This window comes from Lingula anatina, chromosome 10, assembly GCF_051362555.1.
Source record: "Lingula anatina isolate TDL-2025a chromosome 10, LinAna3.0, whole genome shotgun sequence".
Taxonomy (NCBI): Eukaryota; Metazoa; Brachiopoda; class Lingulata; order Lingulida; family Lingulidae; genus Lingula; species Lingula anatina.
This window is the reverse complement of record NC_141776.1, coordinates 13,848,009-13,873,822: the sequence shown is the minus strand read 5'-3', so window position 1 is coordinate 13,873,822 and position 25,814 is coordinate 13,848,009. Positions and strand designations below refer to the sequence as shown.

Sequence of the window (25,814 nt, the reverse complement as noted above, 5' to 3'; positions counted from 1 at the left end):
ACACATAAATTAACAGGCAGACACTGAAGGATGGTCAATATGCCTGTTCAAACTCACGCCGTGGTCACTACATGTGCCTCAGAGACCTATGAAGTATTGTTATATGTACATAACATCATTCACACAAAAGTAATATACAAATATACTGACCTTTCTCTGCCTTGGTCAGTAGGTGTGGCCAAACTCCAGCCATGGTCACTGCCACAGTACTGGACCCTGGGGTGTTGTTATACATACACCAGTACAGCCAGACTCTGGCGGACTCCATATTACCTTGTATACGACACAGGGCAGTGTATACCCGGCTGTAAAGTAACAGGCATGATCGACTGAATGAAGCTGAAACAACTCAGTTATTATGTGTGCATCTTAAAAACATTTTATAATAAATAAATAATTAATTAAAAATAAATAAATAAATACTCTATCTGACTAGACAAGTATTCCATTATCCTGTGTGAATGTGATAATGAATTAAAATAAGTGAATCTTAAAACTATTTAAAAGAAATTAAGTGAAAATCTTCCATGTATAACAAGCTGACTGTACAGTTTTTATCAGAAAAAGGGAAAGAGTTCCCATGTACTCACACTAGCCCTAGTCTCTGTGACAGACTGAGACCACTCTTTGACATTAGCACCTTCAATACCAGGCTGGACACATGGCCAAGAAGGTCATTCTGGAATCAAGTAAAACCATTATCATCATGATTACAATTATGAAATAGTATTTTTATATGGATACATTACCCTAGCAAAAAAGTAAGTAAATATATGAGATAAAACAAATGCAGCAAAATAAACAACAAGAAGAATTTTTGTTAAATAAATGAATAAATATGCAAGGGCATTCAGATTCCTAATCACAAAGAAGTCGATTTTTTTGTTAATGAGAAACAAGAGTGACAAAGCCAGTAGATTGACCCAACAATCAATTTTTTGTCAATTTTTCCCATACAATAAAGCAAAACATAAGGGCTTCCAAACCAACATATACTTTGATCATTAAAATTTACATATTAAGTATGTCAGTACAAAGTACAGAATACAAATTATGGAACATTATGTACTATCAAAATAACAACTTTAACTGAAATTGACCTGAAAGGAAAAGAGAAAATGGGGATATCATGCAACATGTTCATTAGACACGTTTCAACTTGAAGGTGATGAAGAAGTTCACAGTATGATCCTATCACAGCTTTACTATGTGATGTGCAAAGAACTATATACAAATATGGTGCTGATCACTAACCACGTAGTCTTTTTTATGCAGCACCGACAGCAGCTCGAGAGTTCTCTGTTCATAGGTGGCCAAGACAGGCTCAGTTTGAGGTCTTCCCAAGACACAATGGCCATAAAGCTGGGATGTCATGTCAGACTCTTTTTTCTCTAGGTGCTGGAGATAGGAAGAAGAAAATCTTTGCATCAATTTTATCAAATTCAGAAAGAAAACAGTGGCATTAAAGCAACAATTAAGTCGATTGTTAACATAAATACTTCTGTATAGTGTATAATTACTGAATTCGCTTTGGACTGTATATCATACCTTTGTTCTTGATGAATAAATAAGAAATTAATAACATGCAAAAAATAAAAATAAATAAAATAAAAACATAACTTTAATATAAAAAATACCCCGCAAAATAATAAATAAATAAATAAATAAATAAATAAATAAATATTAAGTAAATGAAAATAATAATAAAAAAATGTCCTTGAACCAGACCCACATCAAACTCACCTTTAGTAACCTGTCAATCATTGCCCTTGCAGTAAAACTGGCAGCCCCCCATGTAAGTGTGGCCTTCAACAGTACATTTGCCAGAATATGTGGTGAGCGCGGAGAGGAAAGGATGTCCTGACAGATAATGTCTGCTCCTGTAAAAAAATTAATGGTTAACTAAGATGATACAAAGAGACCATTCATTAAGTAATTGTAAAATATTACTCCAGCAATCAGACAACTTGCTTAACATATAGAACACTTTGCTGTAAGGGTAACAAGGCATTTGTCAATTGAAATGCAATTCCAGTGCCTTGTAACACATGCACAAGATTCTAGTTCAGAAAGCATGCTATTACTGTCCCAATCTTCAAAATAAAACCTCTGAAGCATAAATTGACAAATAACACTGTATCTTTTTTTTTTCAAACTGACCATTTTACAGCAGCTTCACTGACTTTCAGTAATTAACCTTATTTTCTAACACTTACTTTTGTTGGGTTTCTTAATCTTCAGGTAGCATGTAAAACACTCCTGGACTGTAACTTCTAATTGCTTCTGTGTTTCGTGTCTCTGCAGCACTTTGGGTTTATGTGGCACCACTTTTTCTTGCAGTTCAGAAAGTTTTTGAGAACCTGCCTCTGGTTTTGTGGTCTTAGGTTCCACTGAAATCTCTTCTGCTTTGTCCCCATCACCTGCTGCCAGATCATTTACTTTCTTTTTCCTTTGCTTTGCCTTACGCTTTTTTCTCTTATTCTTTCCCAAGCAATCTGTTCCTTCTCCCACTGCCTCTATCTGTGCATTTTCACTTACAGACACTTGTGGCCCATTTGACCTCAACTCATGACCTTGACCTCCAATAGATGACGACCCTGATTGTCCAGGCATATCAGTTTTGGGGTCCAACATGGCAGACGTATGCTGCACTCGGGGTTTGAAAGCATGACTATCCTTGTTCATCTGCTTTAACCTGGACCTCAAATCAGACATTTTCCGGTTTGCTTGAACGTGTCCTTGATTGGTTGATCTCAGAGCATCCTTGCAGCACTCAGTTTCTTGAGATTTTGACTGGTTCCTCAAAATCTGCAGGGCTGCTGCCTGTGAGCTCATTGCACCACTTCCCATTTCTGTCAAAATAACCTTTGTTCTATCTCTACATGAGTCGTTTGTGTTAGACGTCTGCTGTGGCAGAGTTTCAGGATGTTTGGGTTTCACCTGTACAGCCCCAGGGGGGACCTGAGAGTGAAAATTACAAGGAGACTTGTGCACCTGGATTTTCCTCCCTGCCACCAATCTGTGTGGTTTTGGCGTCTGTGGCAGTGGTGAAATTGGCACTGGGAGCGGTGTTAGTGCACTGCGGAGTGGCGACAGCAAGGGTTCTCTCAAAGAACGCATGAAAGCCTCCAAATTGTCCTGACTCGATACTGATGCTGATCTTTCTGGCTCTGCACCTGTGGATGGGGGATTCAATGCCGCAGACAGTTGAGGCACATCCACAGGTTCATCCGTAGGTGAAGAAGGAAGTGGGGACAGTGGCTCCCCCTGTTGAGTAGGAGACGGTGGAAGTGGTGACAGAGGCGAAATCTCCTCCCTCTCCCCCTCCCTGTCACTCTGCACTGGTGACATTCTCTCTGCCACGGGTGACATGTGAATTGGTGATCCATGTAATGGTGACACTGGAGAGTCTCTGCCAGCAGAGATATGTGACACCGACACCGAGGACGCCACACTGGGGGTGCTGGACCTACTGGACACCACTGACCCCGTGGCCGGAATACCGCTGGTCTCTGGGGATACCACAGTCACTGCGGACTGACTGACCCGAACTATGGAAGGTGGCTGTTGAAAGACCTGGCCAGTAGTTGAAGGGACGTAGGTTAACTTCTGAATTACAGAACTTGCCATGCCAACAGCCTGGGAGCAGAGAGAAGTTAAACTGCTTGAAAGTGTAACAGCTTGAACAGTTTCTGAATTAGGATCTGAATCAGTAGTTTTGGTATTCAATCCAGTTTCTGGTTTTGATATATCATCATCATGTGTACCACCAACATCTCTCATGGACTGTTTGTTGGAATCTTCATCACCCTGTAAAATAGAGTAAGATCCTTCACTTCCATTCACAGTTTGGTGCCTTGACTTTGTCCTCTCAACAGTTTTTATTTGTGTCCTTGTTATTCTACGAGACTTCAATAAATCCTCAGAAATAAAGTCTGTCTTTTCTGCTGATAAAAACTGTTTGTCTGATTCTGCTTCCTTGCCTGGTGGGGCCCCCTGGTGGTCAGATGTGGCCTATATGATAAAGAGGCATATTTTCTTACTTTGCATATCAAAATAAATAATATAAATCTTTAAAATGTATTTTTCTGTATTTAAATGCTTTGGCCTCAAATAACCAAAACAGAAATGTCAACCAAAAATATTCTATCAGAGAACAAGAATGGATCATATTTTTGAAACAAAAGTCTATAAAAAAGCAATCTTTTTGTTTTATCAAAATGTAAAACCAATACCTTTTCTGCAGCCACTACTTCTGCTGGTTTTGGAACTGGATCACCTACACTGGCCTGCCTGTGGAGAGTTTTCATCTTCTTAGCTGGAGACTCCATGGAACTATTTCTCAAAGCAACTGCTTTTTCTGTCTTTTCAGTATTGTCCAAAACTGTCAATTTCTTATCATCATCACTACCAGGGCATTTTATTTCCAAGTTATTACTTACAATTGCACATTCAGAGTCAGTGTTTTGTCTAAGAGGTTTCATCAATAATGGATCTTTATCCATCTTAGAACTTTTCATATCATCATCTGATTGGCTGAGTGTATCATGTGATCTCAACCTGCGCTTTGGTGTGACGTCTTCATCTTCCTTACTTGCAGCTGACACCAACGGTCTTTTCCTCAACCTCATTGCTACATTGCTCTCAGATGTTGGAATTCTCTCCTTTTCAGTTCCAGAACTATCCAACACTTTGGCACTTTTGTCTACAAAGAGCGATACACTGCTTGCATCAGTTAATTCTTTTAATGGAGATGTATTAGGACCATCCTCTGGTGCACTCATTGACCTAGTTATTCTTCTGGTTCCTACCCTTGTTTCTTTCCTCATTATAATCTCATTATCACTCTGAGATTCAAAAGCCTTTGCTGACCTTGTGAGAGGTTTTCTGGTGGTAATTCGAGGCACAGTTTCTTTACCATGGGATTCAACTCTTGTTTCTAACCCGGTAAGACTCAAAGTGGGTGTATCTGACATTAAAGAATTCTGGTTAGGGTTTTCACTCTCAGATTTAGCCCTTGTTCTGGTCTGTTTTATAGAAGGGTTATTATCTGGTAGAGAATCTTCATCTTGACTATGACTTTCATATGATCTTGTACGACGCCTTGTTGGCGTAACAGGTGATGTGCACTCTTTGTCCACACTTTGCAACAACTTTCCCTTTTTCACGGGTTGCACAGGTTCTTTGAAGAGGTCCACACTGCTGCTACTACTGCAGGTACTTCTTGTTCTCCTGCGCCCTCTACTGGTGTGCAGATCAATGTCTTCCACTTCTTCAGACTTTGAGGACTGTCTGGTGATTCTTTTAATATTTCCATCTGGTGTTCGGGAAAATGTGCTGTGTTCACTAACATCGGATTCTGAGTCTGAGAGTGCTGAAACTTTGTTAATGGTATCTTTTTCAACCTCAGTTATGCTGTGCTTCCTTTTAGTCCTCAGGATTTTTGTTGGAGATGAAGAAAGAGGTCTATTTATTGTTTTATTCAACATTTTCTCTGTTGTTTTTTCAGTGTTTTTCATACTTGGGTCTACTTTGTTATGTTTATCAATACTGTACTCTTTTTTCATAATACTTTCTTCATCACCATCACCAAATTTGGAGGTTTCTTTCCCACAATGTTCTTTCACAGAATTATCAACACAATCAGTATCCATGCTTTTTGCAACGGCACATTTATCATCCACTGTCACAGCAACATCCTCTTTAACATTCTCATTCTGAGGAATATCATCCACTTTGCTTCCTGTGGCAGAAGCCCCAATCCCATCCTCCTCATCAGACGAGGATGACGAGACCATCAAATCCTCCTGCAGAACCTTTTCCTCGGTGGCAAGGCTCTGAGAAGCAGTTACCTTAACAGGTACCTCCCCCTCAGTATAATGAGCAAAGGGAAATGGGGCACTGCTACTCATTACTGCTGGACTTTCAATGGAAGACTCCATGCTGCTGCCTAGCAACTTCACCAAACTACCCAGTCTACGTGGACCAGGTTTCCTTGGAGACAGTTGCCTAGGAGACTGTTGCTGAGGAGACTGTAGCCTAGGTGACCGTCTGAGGTGGTGATTTGGTGGTGAAGATAACTGAAGTGGGGTTGGTCGACAAGGAGAATTTTTCAGAGTGTCCTTGAACTCTGTTTCTATCTTGCTGGCAATTTCAGCTAGGGATTCACTTTCGCTGCCTCCATCACAATTCTCTTCACCACAACTCTCATCATCTGAGCTGGAGTCTAAAGTAGAGATATGACCCACTGGACCCTGGAGAAAGAAAATTCTTTATTATAACATAATAACTCATGAAACTTAAATGAAACAACAGATCATATTTCAAAGCCAGTATATGACAATATTTTATATTCTTCATTACAGTATCTGATTGTAGTTTTAGTGACTCATTATTTCAAATGTCCAAACCAAAATATAACCATTATATTTATTATATGAAGCATATTAAGTAATTCCACCAACATACCTAGGATCACATATTAAATAAAAATTTTAAAAATATGCCACATGTGAAATGTAAGGCATTCCAGCAGGGCTGATTGTGTTGTAATTCAGACACTATACCTCAGAAGTTTTTTTTTCTTTTTTTTTTCGTGAAAAATGCTACATGGAAAACTTGTTGCTTTGTCACAGCTATGTGAGATTTTCTTTATCAACTTAAATAAATGGACAAGGGCCAACCATTGACCTTCAAATGCGCCCTCTGATTATAAACATTATAAAATATTACTGTTGCTCTGTTTGTAAATCAAAATCATAAAAATATTAATTCATTTGTTTAAAAACATGAAAGCTCTCACCATTACACAAGGAGATCCAGGAAGTGGAGATATTGGAGGCATCAGACTGAAGAAAAATGACTCCATCTCTTCATCATCTGCATCCTCGTCTTTTTTCGCCATAGGTGGCACCACATGCTCTCCGGTAGATGGCAGCACTGGTAAAGGTACAGGTGGTACAAGAGGAGCTTTTGAAATATTTTTGGTCTTAGGGTTTTTCAGTTCCACTGATGATCCCACAGCTGGTTTTACTGGACCTGGCAAGGGCAGTGGCTTGGTGCTGGCTGAAGATGACTGCTCCTTGTCTGTGTCATCTGAAATAAAAATGTTTTTCAACAGTACATCCACTTACTGACTAAGGTCAGAGAAAGACAGGTTAGTTGTTGAATTTTTCCATGTAAATTCCAGAATTTATTAGATATACATTCTTGATTCTAATTCTACTGGATGACTCAAGCAAGACACTCATTAATGAAAAACGTTCCGCCACTCTGGTGTTCACTTACCATCCACAGGCAAAGTGTCTTCTACTGGTCTGTCATCATCTCCTCCTCCTTTGTCCCTGGTCTGCCTGGGAATCAACCCTGCCAAGAAGCAACACTGATTACTCATTGATTCAGAAATTATTTTAACATATATTATCTGGCTGCTCAAAGTGTGTTGTACAGTACTTTGTCTTGTACATGTCTTGCATTTAACGGCCTTGTATAAACCGGACCTTTACTATAACGTACTTTCTAGATCTGAAAGTATCGTTCCTATGTAAAAACAAATTATGACTTACAGTATATATGCTGGTATAACAGCCTGCATATTTAGGACAAAAATGGCTGATCATCCTGTATTATTTACAGTGGCTATTATTAATGTTTAATTAATGAATTTCAACTTGTGAGAAAAAAATAACTATTTATTTTAGTAAGAACAGACTTACCATTTTCCCTGAGAATCTGGTAATAATGCTCCAGCTTAATCTGGAATTAAAAAGACAAATGTCAGTTAAATGTGTAAACTATTATAATTTAGCTTTAAGCTCCAGATGTTACATTAAAGATAAGAATTTGCACCTGTTAAGATAATCTGCATCAAGAATTTTAAACTGACCTTTCACCTTTCTAGTTTAAAAGCTTGTGTAATGATGTGAACAAAATTAAGTTATTCTAAATATACCCTTTGAAAAAATTAAGTAAAACAAAAATAATAAATAATTAGACAAATAAATTAAAAAAACTGTCTACCTATACATTATCTTCAAATAATGTTTGTTTTCTTGATTATTCATTCACTACAGAAAATTTAACTGAATCAGACCCTGTCTCATCAGTCCAGTAAGTAAATACTGTGTTCAAGCTCTGATCTTATCATGTTTTTCTGTATACTGTAATTACTTTACATTTTCAAACACTTCATCATTTTTAATATCCCACCTCCCAAGATCTATCATTTTCAACAAAGCCCCAAAAATGTGCTTACAATTAATAATTATAATAAAAAATGCAACTTTTCAATGTTTTAAAGCCATCATCTTTAAAGTATAACTAACAATACTATTTGGGGAAAGTTATTACCCCATTCCATTTAAATTTATTGAGTAATTACCTTACCTCCACAAATCATAGTGCCTTAATGCTCTCTCACAGTTACAGGTAAACACATAAAATGTCTAAAACCAGCCTGCCCAGGTATCAATCAAAATACATCTACAGGCATGCTACGGTGCATTTCTAGTTTAGTTTGTAACTGTTTAAATTAATTATTTAATGAAGACCAAGCGAACAGGATTAATTTTTAACTTCAATGGGCCAGACAAATCCATCTGTTGCCTCCATAAAATTGGACTAAGGACCACTTAATTTAACTTTCTAAAAATAAAAAGCCAAACTAATCCCTCTGAAGTCCCATCAATTTTCAACCATAACGAACCATTCTTATCCCTATGTTGTCCTACCAATTTCTATAATAATTGACAAAGGAGCATGTGATCAATTTTCACCATTAGAGATTAAACACAATCCTCATTGCCCCGCCCATTTACCCCTGCTCCAAATGAGACAAGTGTAAAATGTCAGGTTGTGGTGCATACTCAGTTAAGCCGTTCCAGTTTGTATGGAAATACGCCCTATACCGAGCCTGATCAGCAGACTCAGCTAGGTTCTATTAAGTCTATTTACAAACATAGCTGAGAACATATCAAGAGTACATAAGATTTGTGGCACTACTTACATGTATCTCCAGTGATATTATTATAGTATTTGTTTGCAATTTCAAAACAATTTGATCAAAAATTCTGAAAAGTAGAGTGTCTATATAGCACTTTGCGGTGCTTTTCCTGTATAGAACAGAATTATAGAGTAGCCTGCTTGTTAATTTTGTACCCACCACTCAATACGTATGTTCCAATTTGAAGAAATTATTACTTAAAAATACAGCATCTGAAAAATTTACACTTTTCTCCCATTGAATAGATCGAGTAATTGCTGTATATCAACTATATATTATTGACTTGAGATGAAAAATATAAACTGACAAAAATATCAAATCTAGCCAATTACACACAGACAGACAGCCAAAAACCAATTACATCCGATTCAGCATAACTGGTAACATCTATATACAATAGTGACAAGAGCATGAAATCAAGTCCGTTACAAATGAACAGACAGGGAAAAACTGGTTATCAAATTAGCAGCCAGGGAATGTGATATATAGTCTGACATTTAGGACAAAACCTTACAAAACTGCAAACTGGAAGAACAAGCTACCTGCTGCTAAATATCAAGTCAGAATGCAATCACTAAAAGGTCGCTCCCTCATTGGCCTAACTTAGAATATAATAAGTCAATCCATGCTGTGATTTCTGATTTAAATAAATAAATAAATAAATAAATAAATAAATAATGACACTTTAAACCACATGTTGTTCTTGACTTGAACATTTTAGCCTACCTAGGTATTAGAAATAATGTTTCTATTCTATACAAATGAAAGAAATGACAATTATTTTAGACCAACAGTAACTTGAGTTATCCAAATAATCATAAAAGTAGACCACATTTTTGTCACTGATACTCCACCCCGAAGATGATAAGAAAATTGAACTGATGTTCGGTTCATTTTAAACATGATTCTGACAAATTAACAACTTATGAATACTATGAATAAGAAATCCACAAATATTCATTTGTTAAGAAGTATCTAGGTAATTAGAAGTTATTAGTAAGGTCACCTTCACATGTGATTTCTGCAAGCACAGAGACTTATTTTAAGCCTAGTACTTACAAAATTACCTGGATGTGAGCTAGGCTTTTAATTCCATGGTGTACAGGTAGGTACTATAATTATATATTACAGCTAATATCTGTTATTTGGAAAGGGATGATCAACAGAACCCCATTTTTTATTAAGTTGTTTATTTACAAACACAGTAAATGGCATATCAAAATGGCATTTAGGAGTGTTGGCAATACAAACATCCCCCTAGGAATGATATATTTCATCACATTTTTTTTTTGTTTGCGTGTGTGTGTGTGTGTGGGGGGGGGGGGGGGGGGGTTGTTCACCCTAGCCTGGATAATTTGATGAAAAGGTTAAGGAAATGTTGAACTGCACTGACTTAATGTACTAGGGCTCACATAAAGTACACTGGGCATTTAAAGGCATTAGCATTTACTCTGTATTATGAGTAAACCTTGTGTAATGTAATGTTTTCTATAATACAGGAGTTAGGAAAACTTGATGCCTGGGGGGGAGGGGGGGGTGCATAGCATTTTATATTAAAAAACGACTTCTATACATTCAAAACAAATCCCATGAAGCAGTCATGACCAATCACACATAAAAGATCAACACACCAAAATCAGTAGAGGCTGGTAATATATTATATTATGTTATATGCCCTTTCCATCAATTCTGGACTCTAAGGTATCGAAGCCCTTCTTCTAAACAGATTCCAAATCCAAACCAAATCCTCACCAAAAATACACCAAACTTGGTAAATGACTAAAAACTATTAACCAATAAGCTAAACAGTCTCTTGAGGCTCATTTTCCTCCCTGTCTATTTTATCTCCCCTTCTCCAAAAAGGCCGCCCTGACACATGGGGCATGTATCACTGACTCTCACCTTTTTAGTTCTCAGAATGTGCAAAGGTAAAAATGTTCTGTTGAACCAAACTTGGTAGCTGCCACTTTCCCTCAGTGCCTTAAGGCCAAGGCAAGACAATTAATATTTTTCGGGAAAAAAATATATATTTGCAAATACATAAAAACTGATGGAAAACACAGGATGAAGTAAGGTCAATTATTTTCCCCCTTCTGTATTTCGAGAGGGCAGGTGAGAAACCACAAAGTAGCTTGTAAAACTTATGTTTATGCTTAAGTATCCAGCTTGTGTACATTCAGACCTTATTCTCTTCTGTGCTGCCTTTTTGTAAAATCATTCCCCACACCCAATCCATTCAACTGTAATGAGTAAAACTCCTTTGTATGGGATATTTTGCTGATATCTTTGTGTCTCTCTTCCCCTAATCGCTTTGAGACCAACCTTTTTTCTGTCTCAAAGGTGATGAAATGTTACATCAATTCGAAGTAGTGAAATCACCACTCCTGCACATTCTTTGTATTTAACCGCTTCAGACATGCAAACGGAACACCTGCATTTAACTGTTCATTTCGCTTAGAAAAGATGGAGCTCAATTCAGAGTATAGCCATACATTTTTGTGCACAATTAGGCAAAGAGGAAAAAATATAGTCTTTACATGGATGAATAGTGAGCATTGTGATTTTGAAAAAAAAAAAAAAAAAAAAAAAAAAAGGAATCTATAGAATCCCTTAGTGCTTAAACACAGCTAACTGTGCCAGAACAAACATTCCATCTTTTCTGATTCTTTTTTAATTCATGCCATGACTTCATATAGGGTCCCTGTACCATTAGAAACTATTAACTCATGACCACAGCCTAAAGAACTGCCTTTTTCCATCCCACAGTGGGAAGAAGCTGCCTTGCTCTGTTTTGAAGGGCATCCAAGGTGTCTGGGACAGAGAGAACGTACACCACAGCACACTCTAGCAGCTAAGGAAGGAAGGAAGGTGCTGCTCTAGGTGAAATGGATGCCTAAAGAGGTTTGTATGCTCGTGTGTGTGTGTGTGTGTGTGTGTATGTGTGTGTGCGCACGTGCACGCGCACGAGCACAAGTGTGTGCATGTGCAAATGTGTTGAGGGGAAAACTGATTTCTGGAGAGAAAGGAATTCCAAATGTGCCTCAATTTTTTCATCTTTTTCTGGGGGAAAACTGGACTAGTCTTGCTTCTATAGGGACTTTGTTGATTATGGATTAATAACTATAAAAGCTTTTTTGCTCATTTCTCTGGAGAAATTACTGTGTAATGAAGGACAAAACCTAATTTTAGAATGTAAAATGAAAGCCTGCCAGGAAAAAGAATAACTCCTTCCTAGCATAAAAATCACAACTGCATGAAACTGGGTAAGTAGTTAAAATTGTTTAACACCAAAAAACATTTAAACTCCAATTAAAAAATCAAATATATACCCGTAGAGAACTAGTAACTTATAAATGTCTATACATTTTCTCCAAGGCAAATTTCAAGTAATGTTAATTGGATGCAATAATACTTCTCTTTTGTGGAAAGGGTGTCTTAAAAGAACTTTAAACATAAAAATAGTGAAGAAAAACCATTTCCAGTTAAAAAAAAAACAGGTGTTATCCTGATCAATAACTTTCAATTGAAAGTTCCATTGATTTAGGTGATAAAATATGGTCTTGAAAGGAAGTTACCCGATTTTACTGACAGTTTAGAATTTTACTTTTGTTTTAGTGAAACAAATACACTTACGAATGCATTTTATTAGACTTTTACATAAAAGAAAATGTCTTAAAATTATTTGGAGGACAAGTACAGTACATGTAGCAGCTATAGATTATTTATGAATATTTCTTCACATTATACATGTATTGACTGAAAAGTGTACCATTTATGTGATTTCAGTTAAATTTTTGTATAAAAGAAAAACTGAATCATATTTTCAAACTCTCTTTTTTCTTTTCTTTTTACAGGTCCTCTAATAACTCAAAAATAAGTTAAAATGGAATACAAAAACATTTTCTTCATAATTCTGGGATGCCTCTGTGCCTCATTACCCACAATTCATGGGGCCAAGACAGGACGCATCCTAATGCTGCCTCTACAAACTCAGACTCACTTAGCCATCTTTAAATCCGTAGCACAGGAATTAGCCCAAAGAGGCCACAAGGTGACTGTAGTGTTTAGCTCAGCTAAAGAAGTCCCAGATGGCTTTAACAAGACTGGCATGAGCATCATGAAGTACACATCGTCTGCTCCTCACCTTAAGTGGGAGTCGGAGGAATTCCAGAACCATCTGACATTTGCCTGCATCTACAATCCCAACGAGATGTGGAAAACTATGGATAAGCTAACAGCTCTGTATGTGGACGAGGGTGAAGCCATGCTGAATGACCAAACATTCAGCGACAACATCTTAAAGCAAAAATTTGACCTTGCGATAGTATCGGGAGATATGGCTGCCAGGTTTCTTTATATCCTGCCATATCGTCTTAATATTCCCTACGTCTCCCTGGCTTCTGTTGTTGATCCATATGTAGCTGGGTTACCAGTGCTGCCATCTTTTGTCCCTAATGTTTGGACCAGTCACACAGAGGAGATGAACTTTCAGCAACGTCTGTCGAACACCCTAGACGACATTCTTCTTAGTTTCACACACCCGCCAGCTCTCAAGGACACGCTGGTCCACAAACACGCCGTCATGAAACCATTTGTGACACTGCGAAAACTGGCCATTGACTCCCAAGCATGGCTCATCAATACAGACTATCTCGTAGATTACCACCTTCCCAGCATGCCCAACACCATCTATGTGGGGGGTCTTACTACAAGACAGCCCAGAACCATCAGCCCGCCAGCCCTTAAGAAGTATTTGGATGATTCTACAGAAGGTGTAATCATTGTTTCGTTTGGTGCTGTTGCCAGTTACCTACCGCCCCTGGTGTCTGAGAAATTGGTAAATGCTTTAAAAGATATGAGGCCACTTAAGGTGTTGTGGGGATTTGGTGGGAAACCCTCAGAGGTCCCCTTGCCAAAGAATATCAAGATTGAGAAATGGCTCCCACTGAATGACGTCCTAGCTCATCCGAATGTTAAACTCTTTGTTACTAACTGCGGAGCTAATGCGCAGTTCGAGTCTGTGTATCATGGCGTCCCAATGTTAAATCTACCAATCACCAATGAGCAGCATTACAACGCGGCACGCTCTCAGTACAAAGGTCTGAGCATCACCATTGATCTCCATCATTTCAAAACAGAGGATCTCACTGCTGCCATGAAACGTGTGATAAAAGAGCCAAAGTTTAAAGACAACGTCAAGATGGCCGGCACGATATTCAAAGCGAGGCATGACAGGCCCACTGAGAGGGCCGCAGAGCTGACAGAACTAGTTATTCAGTTTGGAGGCAAGCACCTGCGTTCAAACTTGATGGAAATGTCAGCTTATGAATACTACATGGTGGATGTGGTGCTTGTGCTCATTTTTGTTAGCATCATATGCGCTTTCTTGCTCAAGTGGCTCACTGGTGTATTCTACATATTCCTTTGCTCTTTTCTAGCTTCTCATGACAAAAAGTCTAAATCAGATTAGGGTTCTTTCAAGTGGCTGCTACAAGTGTTTCTTCATTTAATTATTCCTTTGATACACGCTATTTATACTCGAAGATTTCTGCTTAAAAAGTCCCAGCAGTTTAGATAGCCTACAAAAGGAATACTTACAACAAACAGAAACAAGTTCCTATATAAGTAACTGGTATAGGTAAAAACCAGAGGCATAACCAATAAAACTTGTAAATATCCATTAGCAGTAATGTCTCTTGTACAGCTGATAAATAAATTACAAGGCTCTTAGTTCAGCTTCATGCTTGTAAGTATACAGAACCTGTAATATCATACAATATGGCAGAAAGGTGCAATTTTGTTCAATCAAAGCTAACCAGTGGTGCTTGAAATTGCACTTTTTTTCAGAGGAATCACTGTTAAAGGTCATTTTGTATGTATTATCTGCATGCACCAGAACTGCTGCTTTCAAGAGGATTTATGTAAAATGTTATATATAAATAAGCAAAATAGTAATTACAATCTTTTCAATGGGAGAAAATTGTGAATTTTACAGATTCTGTATTTATTAAGCCATAATTTCTATACATTAAGACATAAAATTCTGTATCTGAAAATTTGATAATTTTTACCCATTGAAAACATCTGAGTCATTACAATACTTGGTGGCAAGGGAAGACAGGGGTGATGGACTGTCCTCTATACATGAGGTAATAAAATAAAAAAGAAACAAAAAGAAAGGAAAAAAAAAGAAGAAAATGGGGGGGGGGGGGTTGGTAGAAGGAAAGATGAATGTTAAATGTTTATATAAAGAACAAATATGGTGGTATGTTTTTTATTGCTGAAATTTTCATTTTAATCAATGTGAATAAATGTTTTAGCAACTTGCTTGAAACAAAAATGGGCTGCATTTGCTTATTTATGAAACACTAGAAGAATTACAAAATTAAATAGAAAATATTAAGCAGTTTTTTGGCGAAATTGTACATGAGAACGAAGAGAAAATAACTTCTAAAATTAGACTCATAATATGGCCAAACAACAATAATAAACCTTATGCTGCATGATCAAATTTGCAAATTAAATGGAATAATTCTGCTTGACCTTTCAGGGACAAATACCATCAAAATGAATATCAATCAACTTCAACATGGATAGACTAAGTCCTTCAGCAGTAAATCCAATTAATAATGGATATAATTGGCACAGTACAAAATTAAATTAAAAATATTATTGTTACAAATTGTCAGTGGTCATATGTATGTAGAATATTTTTATTTATTTGAATAAGTTTTAACCAAGAATGCCCATACAAAACCTCCTGATCTTTTAGGGATATATTGAGCATGTATTCAATATATAGCTGAATCCATTATATGGTATTTACTCTATGTTTTTTTTTAATGAGATCAACTATTCTTGTCTCAAAGGCAATGCCATGTTTAATCCTTTATATGTAATGTATTTACCACTGTAACAGAACTGTAACAGAACTGTGCCATGAGTTTTAGTGCCTTAGAAGTGGGCTTCATTGAGTTGACAAAACATCTACTTTAAAGTGCTAGTTTTTTTTCTCATCCTATGATCTAAACCTTTTATATGTGAACAAACACACACAAACACATCCTTCACTCGAATAACACTTCTGCTGTGCAAAAATATATATCAATCATTTGAAGGCATCCTAAGTTGCCTTGAAGGTGTGCATCAGCAGCTTTTTCTAGCTAAAAACACACCAGTTCTACTCAAATTTACTGTACCACTTCACAGTAATGAGCCTAGATTAGGTTCAATCATCTTGACATCAATATTCAAAGACTTTCCCTTAGGGGCAATTTGTCAGAATCATATATTTCTTCTATTATTGGGGATATTGATTAGTTTATACGAGATCCATCAAATCAAAATGCAGCTCATTATTTTTTCAATATTAAGAACAGAATATCACTGAATTTTAGTGGTAAAATAGATCATCACTGAATTTTTGCATTAAATTTTATTCCCTGGGAAACTTATTAACTTCATATGGGATGCATGAAATAGGAATAAATACAGCACATTACCATTATTAGAAGGAAAAGAATATCACCCAATTTTTGTGCACAAACAATTTTCACTGAAATCAATATAGCAGCACTCACCTTGTTTTTCTCAAAGGACTGTGACAGCCGTTTGTGAGCACTCCTCTCCTTGGCCAGGGCACTTCTCAGGCTGCTGCTCTCACCTGGAAAACAAAAGTGAAAATATAAATTAATGCATTTTGACGTATCCCATCCATGATTTTTACTCAAATTCAGCTTTTAATATCAACAAAATTTTCTACCTCCTTCTTGTATCTTTGCTCAATGTCTCCTTGTACTTGGATTCTTTATTTTATGTTGATCTTTCTCCTACTCTAATCATTGCTTTACTGGTCTCTGCACTTGCAAGGTTTCTTCATTGCATACTGTTTCTAATGAAATGATTAAGTTCTACATGATTGCCAGTAACTTACACTGGCATGTCTTCGTATACATTTTAAAAGGAAATAATGACAACAGCTACTTTCACTTGAGAGGTTTTATAATATTCAGAGTCTAAATTAGGAAAGACAGCTAGCTTCAATGCAGGATATGCAGAGTGATGTGCAGAGTGAATAAATATCATGACTTTAAAATTGGCACATTTTCAAAAATGGATATATTATATATTCAACCCAACCTTAAATCATGACTAAGATGAAAAAATATCCATGATATCAAACATTTTTATACCCATATGCTTTTTTATTTCTTCCATTTTTCTGTGAATGGAATGCCATGTCAATCAAGGTATCAAATGTTACAATATTATAACAGGAATATAAACAGATACTAAATAAGAAAACCCACTTATTGTAATAACTATAAAGTCAATACATATCATGATAATTGACCAAAGCTATCGAATATAAAATCTAGCTCGCTAACTAAAAATAATTCTTAATCAATCTGTTTACAGTCAAAGATAATTACATCCTAGACTATAAATAAAATCCTAAAAATAAAGGGAGAGGACCTATTTGGCCCAACCGTGACTCTGACTCCCCCATCTCTATCCTTGGTCAATGAAAGTCCCATATATTCAACCCACAACACCAATCACCAAAACAAACATTCCTGCCTGATGGAAATCCCATATATATTTGACCCAATCCATTATTATCTGTCACGTGCTTCAAGTTGACCCTAAACTTGTTCAATCTGGTTATCACTGCCAGAGGTCTGATAACTAGAGCACGTGATAATATCGTAACAGGTACAGTGTCAGCAACATCTATCTCTAAGGACAGCAGCGACAGTCTGTGGATGTCAAGGCACAGGCACACATACATGTATATATAGCAGGGCAGGTAAGGACTTGTTATGCTTGGGGCTAGTTTTTGATTTAAGGGGAACTTAATTCTGACTCCAATTGAAAAAAAAAAAAAAAAAACTAGATGGAGGTGGGTATTGTGACTTACAAATCACTGGGTGCACCAGAGAGTTAGAGAGCACTGATTTTAAATTAGTGGATTATTTCATAAAATTGAGTCACAGACACCAAAAATGTTTCAACTTTGTGTAAGTAACATGATAATATAAACACAGACTGGACACATCAGTGTCTTTATCTAGTACAGTAATTAAATAAAACTTTTTTTTTTTGGTAAGCTGAGTCACTGTACAGCCGTGGAGGTGATCTTCTCATGCACTTTTATAAAAACAATGTCACAATTTATGTTTATATTTGGGTGCACGGAAGGTCTGCCTTCCAGTGTTTCTCAGTGTCAGACAGAAATCAGACACTGACAAAATTATATTATTATAGTTATGTATTTCACTTGTCTGCATATTATATATTCCACTAAAAATTCAATTAAGTCAACAGTAACATCGCCAATCTCCCTAACAAATTTAAGACATTATCTGCATGGATGTTCCTTTAAATCATCACTTCCTAGACTGTTACTCACCCTCATCGGGGGGGGGGGGGGGCAGAAATGATTGTCTACTTGAGCAACAATGGGATTTGACTCAAGTGCATGATTGTAGGGCTTGACCTAAATACAGGGCACAACTTTATGTCCTTAGCAGGTGACTAAACTTCTCAAAATAATAAAAAAGGTTTATAATAAGTATTTAGTACACTGAGACCATACCAAGACAGATACAAAGAATAACTTAAAATAAGTAACTCTTACAGTAACTGATTTTTTTTCACTCAATATTATATTGAAGGTGTTGTTTACCTCCAATATTTCAATGCCTATCAAGAACATCAGTACTTTGATTGGGAATTTTTCAAGACACATTTAATTCATTTTGCAAATGTGTTCAGTTACTTGCCAGTCTGTTTCTGCTATGAGCCATTAATTTCTACTACCATGGTGGCAGGAGGGTCACAGTAGTAAAAATAGTGTCAGACAGTGAGAATGTCTTCTATCTAGAGTTGACGCCACAGATATCAAACCAATCAGATTAAAGAGTCTGTACTCAGTAAATGACCATTTTTCCCATACCATAATATCTGAGGAGATATATACTAGTATTATATAGGGCTGACATCACTCCCACACCAGAACAAATACAAAAATATATATATCTACTTCATTAAACCTTTGGTCAATGAAATGGAAGATGAAAACTCACAGGTTACAAAATGTATAAACAAAAGTTACTGTTACAGTTCAAATAATGATATTTGACAAAGTTATGCATGAAAATATGAATTGCTGTAAGTTTATTTGTCATGTGGATTTTAATGTATTAGTCAACAGATAATTTTTGTTTCCAAAAGTAAATAAATAAATAAATATTAAATGGGTAAATGATTGAATTATCTCCTTTAATGCATGCTCATATCACTGACAATACAGTGCTTCTCGAAGCATTACTTGTCCAATTAAGAAGGAACAGAATTTTATTCAATTATGTGATTTAATTAACTCATCAAGCCATTCAACTATTTTCCAGTGTCTCAAACTAACCATAAAACCAATACTTCAGATGAATTCCATGGAGACCACAGCTTTAATAAGACTTTTGCTGGGTCTTGTACTGATAGCCATGACGGCAATCCCATCATGCTCTGCACAGTGTCATTATGACTGGCCGGAATATTTCAAGAACCTGACGACATGTCCCCGGAAAAACCCTATAGAAAATGGCACTGCTGACTACCACATAAAATGCAACTTTCACGGGCCCGAGAATGTGACCTTGAGGTGGTACAGGCGCATGCCATTTGACCCAGACGGATATAACGATACACTCATCTCACCAGGGGACAACACCTCACATATTCAGACATTCCAAGATGGCCGTCTCATCATTCGCAACGCCGAACTTGCAGATTCTGGGGATTATGTGTGTAAGACAGCAGACCTGGTAAATGAGGCACTGGCGGTTGTGAAAGTGTTCGTCATGCCGGACTATATTTTAGAAAGCATCATTATTGGCACCACTTTAGCCGTGTGTATGGCAATATGGCTGACGTGTACCCTCACCCACCATGTTAAACAGCAGAAACAGTTTAAAAAGCTGAAGGCTTTAACTGAGAATGTGAGATAGCATTTTGATTTGCTGTGCTCACAATCAGGAATAGGCCAATAACTGGGATGATATTGTCAGACTTTCAGTTTTAGACAAAATGAACTTTATATTCCTATCACAATGGTGAAGAGAAAACTGAAATCCTTGTGATAACTCAACCTCATAATAGGACCATTGCCCACAAGTTTTTCACGAATAGTCTGCCTACTGCAACTCTCTCTCATATATATCTCCAGCAATAACCATAAAACATGATGGAATCCACTCAGGAATGCATATTTTTATCAATGACTAGTATTAAAATTTAAATGTGATTGATTCATATAAACAGACAACAGTTACCAAATATAGTATTGCATCAATATGAAAATGCACTGTGGGGTTCCAGCCAAATCTCTGAGACTAAGACCTGGTTCCCATACCAAGATCGATCTAGCAAGATCTACCCATCTCCGAGAGCTTTCTCACCAAATTGCTTTCAGCTTATGAAGCTCTGATGTCTGGCCTGCCTACTGATGCTGTTAGGGGGTAATTAACTATTGTTTAGCAGTTTCAGTAGGTGTGCCAGATATATAATCCACTTAAGCTACAAGCAATTTAGTGAGAAACCCCGTGGAGATGGGTCGATCTTGTTGGATTGATCTAGGTATGGGAATGGGGTCTAAGATTAAAAAGAAAGAATACATGAACACAGTAAAATACCGTGAGATAAGGTACAATGACAGCAGGCACCAATTTGCTTCAACTTTAATATCATGGATAATACACTGTGGGACCTCAGTAAACTGTGACACAATGAAGATCCCATAGTTATTAAACTTTCATGTGCCTTTTAATGCTTTTATATGACCTAATATATATTGTGAAGTTTTTAAACACATAAAAAAATTCATATTACATACCTTTTACCTTGCTTATGGTCTCATCTTTCTTCTTAATGCTAAAGAAAAAATTAATACATTTTCTTTCATATACTTTAAATAAATAAATTCTATAATTCATCATAAAATAACCAAACACTTGCATCATGTAATTCTAGATCTTCCTGATAAAAGCAAAAGCCAGAAAGACCCCCCACCCCCACCCCCTCTTTCCAGAAACTGTTACTCTCAATATAACAGCTCAAGAATTCTTGGATAAATTTTCTTTGTCATATCTTAGTAAAAAACCTGTGCAATATGCCATATCTCTAGATCTGCTTACCTTGATTCCAAAATCTGGATTTTCTTATTGGTGTTTTTTTGGACTCCCTCAGCTGTCTCTTTCTGTTGTTTCATCAACTCTTCGTTTGCTTGGGAGAACTGCCTACATGTAACCTAGACAATGAGAATAATGATTATATTTTATTTCCAATGAAAAGTTAAGTGTTTCAGTAACTTCAGATAAAAAAATTGTTTAAATTACAAATGAGTTAAAAAGGCATAAAATATTTTTGAGAACTACATTAAAATTCAAAATCAAAGAAAACATCATTTCCTGAAAAAAATGTTTTACATACTAGACTATATGCTTAACCCATTAATTTTCCATCAATTCTGAAACCCAGCCTTGTCCTTTCTGTAAAAAGCTTTTAATGAATTACTTCATCAGATTCTGCAATGTTTTTTTTTTCACTGAAGACTCATCAGCTGCTTGTTAATAGGCCCTTTTGATATTAAATACTAGAATGAACAGAGCAGTATCAAATTATTTTGCTGTCATCAACTCTTTCACAATGTATTACCTCAGCAGCTGTTAATTTGTCTCGCAGATTCTGAACTTCTTTCTCCAGTTTTGCTTTACTTTTCTCCAGCCGTGTCCTAGCCTACAATGATTTAAAAAAAAATATTGCTAAATGAGTGCCTTTTTAAAAATGTCAACTCATTATATATATATATATATATACTTGCTTTAAGGACTAACATTATAGAGATATTTTAGCTGTACTAGTAATTAACTCTGCATTATCACAGTGGCATTATTCACTCACATCTTTCAGGGGATAACAATAACACAGTCACAGTAACAATATCCACTTGTTTTTTTTTGTTTGTTTGTTTGTTTGTTTGTTTTTGTTTAACATTATTACTTTACAGTGACAATAACAATAGCCACTAGCTTCTTTCAGTGGTTAATATTACAGTATGTACCCGTGGTAAGGACGACAATATCCACTTACATCTTTTACAGTTTGAAAGTTATATTATCACAGCGACAAAATCATTATTCATTTTTTGCAAGGTTTATGTTACCACAATACAACACCAAAACCCACTTAATACTTTCAGAGGTTTACATTATTAATAACAATATGACAAACAAAACCCACTTACTTCTAACGGAGGTTTACTTTATCACAATACCATACCAAAACCCACTTCATAATACCTCCAAAAGTTTGAATTATTACAATATACCATACCAAAACCCACTTACTTCTTTCCAAGGTTTACGTTATCACAATACCATGCCAAAACCCACTTTATAATACCTCCAAAAGTTTGAATTATCCCAATATACAATACCACAACCCACTTACCTCTTTCAGTGGCTCCAGTTCCTGTAATGAAGTCATCAGTCTGGCTTCCAGGCTGCCACAGTCTCTGGAAACCAAAATATATAATAATATAAAATGATTTTTGTTTTCAAACTTGCCATGTTCAATTCCTCTAACAGTTTTAAATCATACATAGTTATTATCATAATACTCCATATTTCACAGTCTCCATAAAATCCACAAACAGTTAGGTTCTATTCCATTAAATTTCTATAGATATGATTTTTAGTTGAATATGTTGGGATGGTTCAATCTGTATAGATCCATGGTATATCTAATGGAATGTGGTATAATACATTTCATTCTCTCTAATTAAATGATTTATTGACTGTACAACTGCACGGCTACTGACTGAACGTAAATGGATCAATATATTGCATAATAGACACCAAAGCTTCAATCAAAAATCATAAAGACAAGAATGGAACAGAGCGATGATAGTGATGATGATGATGAAAATTGTAAAGTGCACACACCTATGGGACCTGTCTTCAATCCTCCACCTAAAAAAAAAAAATCCTCCAATACCTACCTTTGATATGTCTCCAGTAACTTGGAGACCTCTTCCAGCTTTCTGCCCTGAGCCTCATATTGTGCGGCAGGAGTCAAGGTCATATAGAAGTGCCAGATTTATGGTAATTATTCACTAATTTCAAATACCCTCAAGATGACTTTACTAAAGTATACCACATGCTATCATTTCCTATTCTAAAATCCTATACTTATATTGATTTGACATACTACACCTCACTACTCTTTGCATCTAGTTAAACATCTCCCTTTATCTTTTCAGATCATTTAGGATGACTGTGGCCACTGTAGCTAAATAAAGAATACGTGTGAACAAAGATAATAGATAAAATGTTCCTACTGTTCCCTTAAAGCCACCATATTTTTGTACAAGTAGAACTATTCCAAAAACTGCACTGTCATGAACTGTTCCAAGCTAAACACTACAAAGTTATGAAGTTTGTGGTTATTTATAATTATTATATCTATCAATGAGAATATCTTTCTTTACACATTCTTAACAACCAGTGTTAAAAGATTATGTGCTGTATATAATAAGATCAAATAAAATATAACAGAAAAAGGATATCTTGACACTTGGAACTGAACTTCTTGATCAGCAAACTGGAAAAGGAAATAATGTCAATAAACAATCTGAGATGAACTGTGCAAATGGTTGCTGTAATGGAACATTAAACACTAAAATAATTATTTTAGATTTAACTTTCCCACTGTCTATGAATTTTATCTTGATCATGTTAATCCTGATTCAGATTAGTAAGTGTAATTTTATAAGGTTCACCAGTAAGAGAGACTAGTGCTAAATAATAGTTACAAAATGTTAGAGTATGGGGCAATCACTAGGGGGAAAGATTATCCACTTATGGAGTTCTGTATCTTAAATTTGATAAAAACATACTTTTCAAATTAATATTAGTGTTGCTAGAGAGTCTTAGGTAAACAGTCTGGATGAAGTATTGTCAGTTGATATGTATTAATACTTACTCTGTAGAGATTATCTTCTGTTTTAAAGTGGTATAATTCAACTCATGTTCACTCTGTAGCTGTGTCAATTCCTGCAACATAAAAACATGTCTACAGACGTCAAATTTTGAAAATCATTTTTTTCAGTAACTGTATTTTTTAACTGTGTGGGTGTTTGAAAGGCGTCTTTGTCTATGATTACAATGTTTTGTATTAATTTTTATGAAATAAAAATAATAATAAAGATAAAATATAATCATTTTAGAAATTAATTTTTGAGAGAGAGAGAGAGAGAGAGAGAGAGAGAGAGAGAGAGAGAAGTAAAACAACACACCCTACGTAGAGCCTGGCAACCTTCGCACCACTCTGGTTCCTCATTAAGTCCTACTGTTGTTACAGTTCCTTCCATGATTTACATCTAGCCTAAGTTATAAAAAAATTAATGACAAATTAAAAAAATTATACAAAAATTTAAAGTGTGAAATGTCTACTTCTCTTGGTGTAGCATTAAAGTAAGTGTAATAGTGGTTCACACAAATGGTTAAAAGAAAATTGAATAAATAAAAACAAATCAATAAATTTTCATCTAATGAAGCCCACATTGAAACCAAATAGATGGCAATGAGACACAAGGAATGCTTGAAGTTTTTGGTTTCTGTGGTCTGTAAATTCTGTAATACTTAATTCATTAGTACTATAATTTAAGTTTGTCAAATAATTGCTGTACTAAAAATATACAAGAGATATCAAAACTGAGAATAAGGTCATAAATAAACAAATGTGTCGGTTACACCGCTACATTATATATTCATATCAAACGATACGCATCAGGGTCACACTGAAATGCGCAACATTGCGCAATACAGCGCAACACAGCGCAATACACTGGAAAAAACGGAAGCGAGAGTGAGTAAACACCAGAAAAGGCCTTTAACATTAAAACAGGTTCATATGAAAGCGAAATAATAAAAATCTTTTACCTAGCTTTAGCTGTCAGTACCATCATCAGCCTTACCTATAAAAATGGTCGGGTCTTCCGCCATATTGAAGTGGAGCTATCAGCGTCCTTTGGCATTAGTTTCGAACTTACTTTGTGACTTTATCAGCTTAATAAATTAATGTAAATTTTATTTTTGTGTACTAAGTTTAGGGAGTTTCTACTTCGTTTTTTATGTCTGAACTCGTGTTGTTTAGACTGGCTTGGTTTGTCAGATGACTTTGGTTTCATCATACTGGTTTTTTTTTTTTCATATTTTTTGTTAACATTTATCATAACAAGCGGCTGATCAGACTGGATTTTAAATGAATCCATTCAATGCATTAATTTCAATTAATAGTGGATTGATTTTCTCTTTCTCATTTGTATGAAAATACATAATATAATGAACATTTTAGATGGGCTGGTGTATGACTGTTTGCATTAATAAATTCTACAATTTAAGATGAACATGGAAAAAATGATACTAGCAGCCTTGGGTAATCTCATTTATATTAGTTTTATTCAAATCACTTTATAAGCCCATATTAACAGAAGACTCATGTGCATGTACATGAATGCTAAATTTACTTCTAATTGAAGTGTAAGTTTTATGTGTTTTTCTAATTTTTGCTCAGGTAATTTCTGCCTTTTTTAATTTTGTTTTTGGTGAATGCTTATGCATATATTTAAGATGATTTTTATCATTCTTTTTATTTTCAGTTTGCACGAGGGTTTAAGTTGTAGAATTGGCTTTTATAAGCTTTTTAAAATCCAGCAGTACTCAATAACATGGATGTTGTATTTCAATATTTT

General features: G+C 35.8%; 3 protein-coding genes across 4 annotated transcripts in view; 2 read left to right on the top strand and 1 right to left on the bottom strand.

Annotated features, from left to right (window-relative positions):
* The window catches only part of LOC106168898 (uncharacterized), a 51,985-nt gene that overhangs the window by 10,679 nt on the left and 15,492 nt on the right, over positions 1–25,814 (bottom strand). The window contains exons 2-18 of the mRNA XM_086997156.1: positions 24,357–24,445; positions 24,044–24,114; positions 23,061–23,662; positions 22,511–22,574; positions 21,716–21,796; positions 21,196–21,308; positions 20,895–20,932; positions 16,582–16,664; positions 7,716–7,755; positions 7,288–7,365; positions 6,803–7,095; positions 4,236–6,254; positions 2,217–4,014; positions 1,744–1,880; positions 1,255–1,398; positions 591–679; positions 151–305 (exon numbers count right to left, since the gene is read on the bottom strand). Of these exons, the coding sequence (XP_086853282.1) occupies positions 151–305; positions 591–679; positions 1,255–1,398; positions 1,744–1,880; positions 2,217–4,014; positions 4,236–6,254; positions 6,803–7,095; positions 7,288–7,365; positions 7,716–7,755; positions 16,582–16,664; positions 20,895–20,932; positions 21,196–21,308; positions 21,716–21,796; positions 22,511–22,574; positions 23,061–23,143 (5,215 nt within the window). The 5' untranslated portion in view covers positions 23,144–23,662; positions 24,044–24,114; positions 24,357–24,445. The remainder of the gene's footprint in view (positions 1–150; positions 306–590; positions 680–1,254; positions 1,399–1,743; positions 1,881–2,216; positions 4,015–4,235; positions 6,255–6,802; positions 7,096–7,287; positions 7,366–7,715; positions 7,756–16,581; positions 16,665–20,894; positions 20,933–21,195; positions 21,309–21,715; positions 21,797–22,510; positions 22,575–23,060; positions 23,663–24,043; positions 24,115–24,356; positions 24,446–25,814) is intronic.
* Positions 11,744–15,341, top strand: LOC106177649 (2-hydroxyacylsphingosine 1-beta-galactosyltransferase). Its single transcript, XM_013560486.3, has 2 exons — positions 11,744–11,902; positions 12,856–15,341. The coding sequence occupies exon 2, from the start codon at positions 12,885–12,887 to the stop codon at positions 14,469–14,471; it is 1,587 nt and encodes a 528-aa protein (XP_013415940.1). The 5' UTR covers positions 11,744–11,902; positions 12,856–12,884; the 3' UTR covers positions 14,472–15,341.
* Positions 17,653–20,905, top strand: LOC106177650 (uncharacterized). Of its 2 annotated transcripts, none has more exons than XM_013560487.3 (2): positions 17,653–17,810; positions 19,414–20,905. In XM_013560487.3, exon 2 carries the CDS (start codon positions 19,447–19,449, stop codon positions 20,008–20,010), a length of 564 nt encoding a protein of 187 aa, XP_013415941.1. In that variant the 5' UTR covers positions 17,653–17,810; positions 19,414–19,446; the 3' UTR covers positions 20,011–20,905. The 2 variants fall into 2 exon arrangements, with proteins under 2 accessions (XP_013415941.1, XP_086853283.1); XM_086997157.1 differs by having other exon boundaries at positions 17,661–17,810; positions 19,447–20,905.

Coding starts and splice junctions, on each gene's coding strand:
- LOC106177649 (XM_013560486.3), top strand. CDS start 12,885: ATGGAATACAAAAACATTTTCTTCATAATTCTGGGATGCCTCTGTGCC.
- LOC106177650 (XM_013560487.3), top strand. CDS start 19,447: ATGAATTCCATGGAGACCACAGCTTTAATAAGACTTTTGCTGGGTCTT.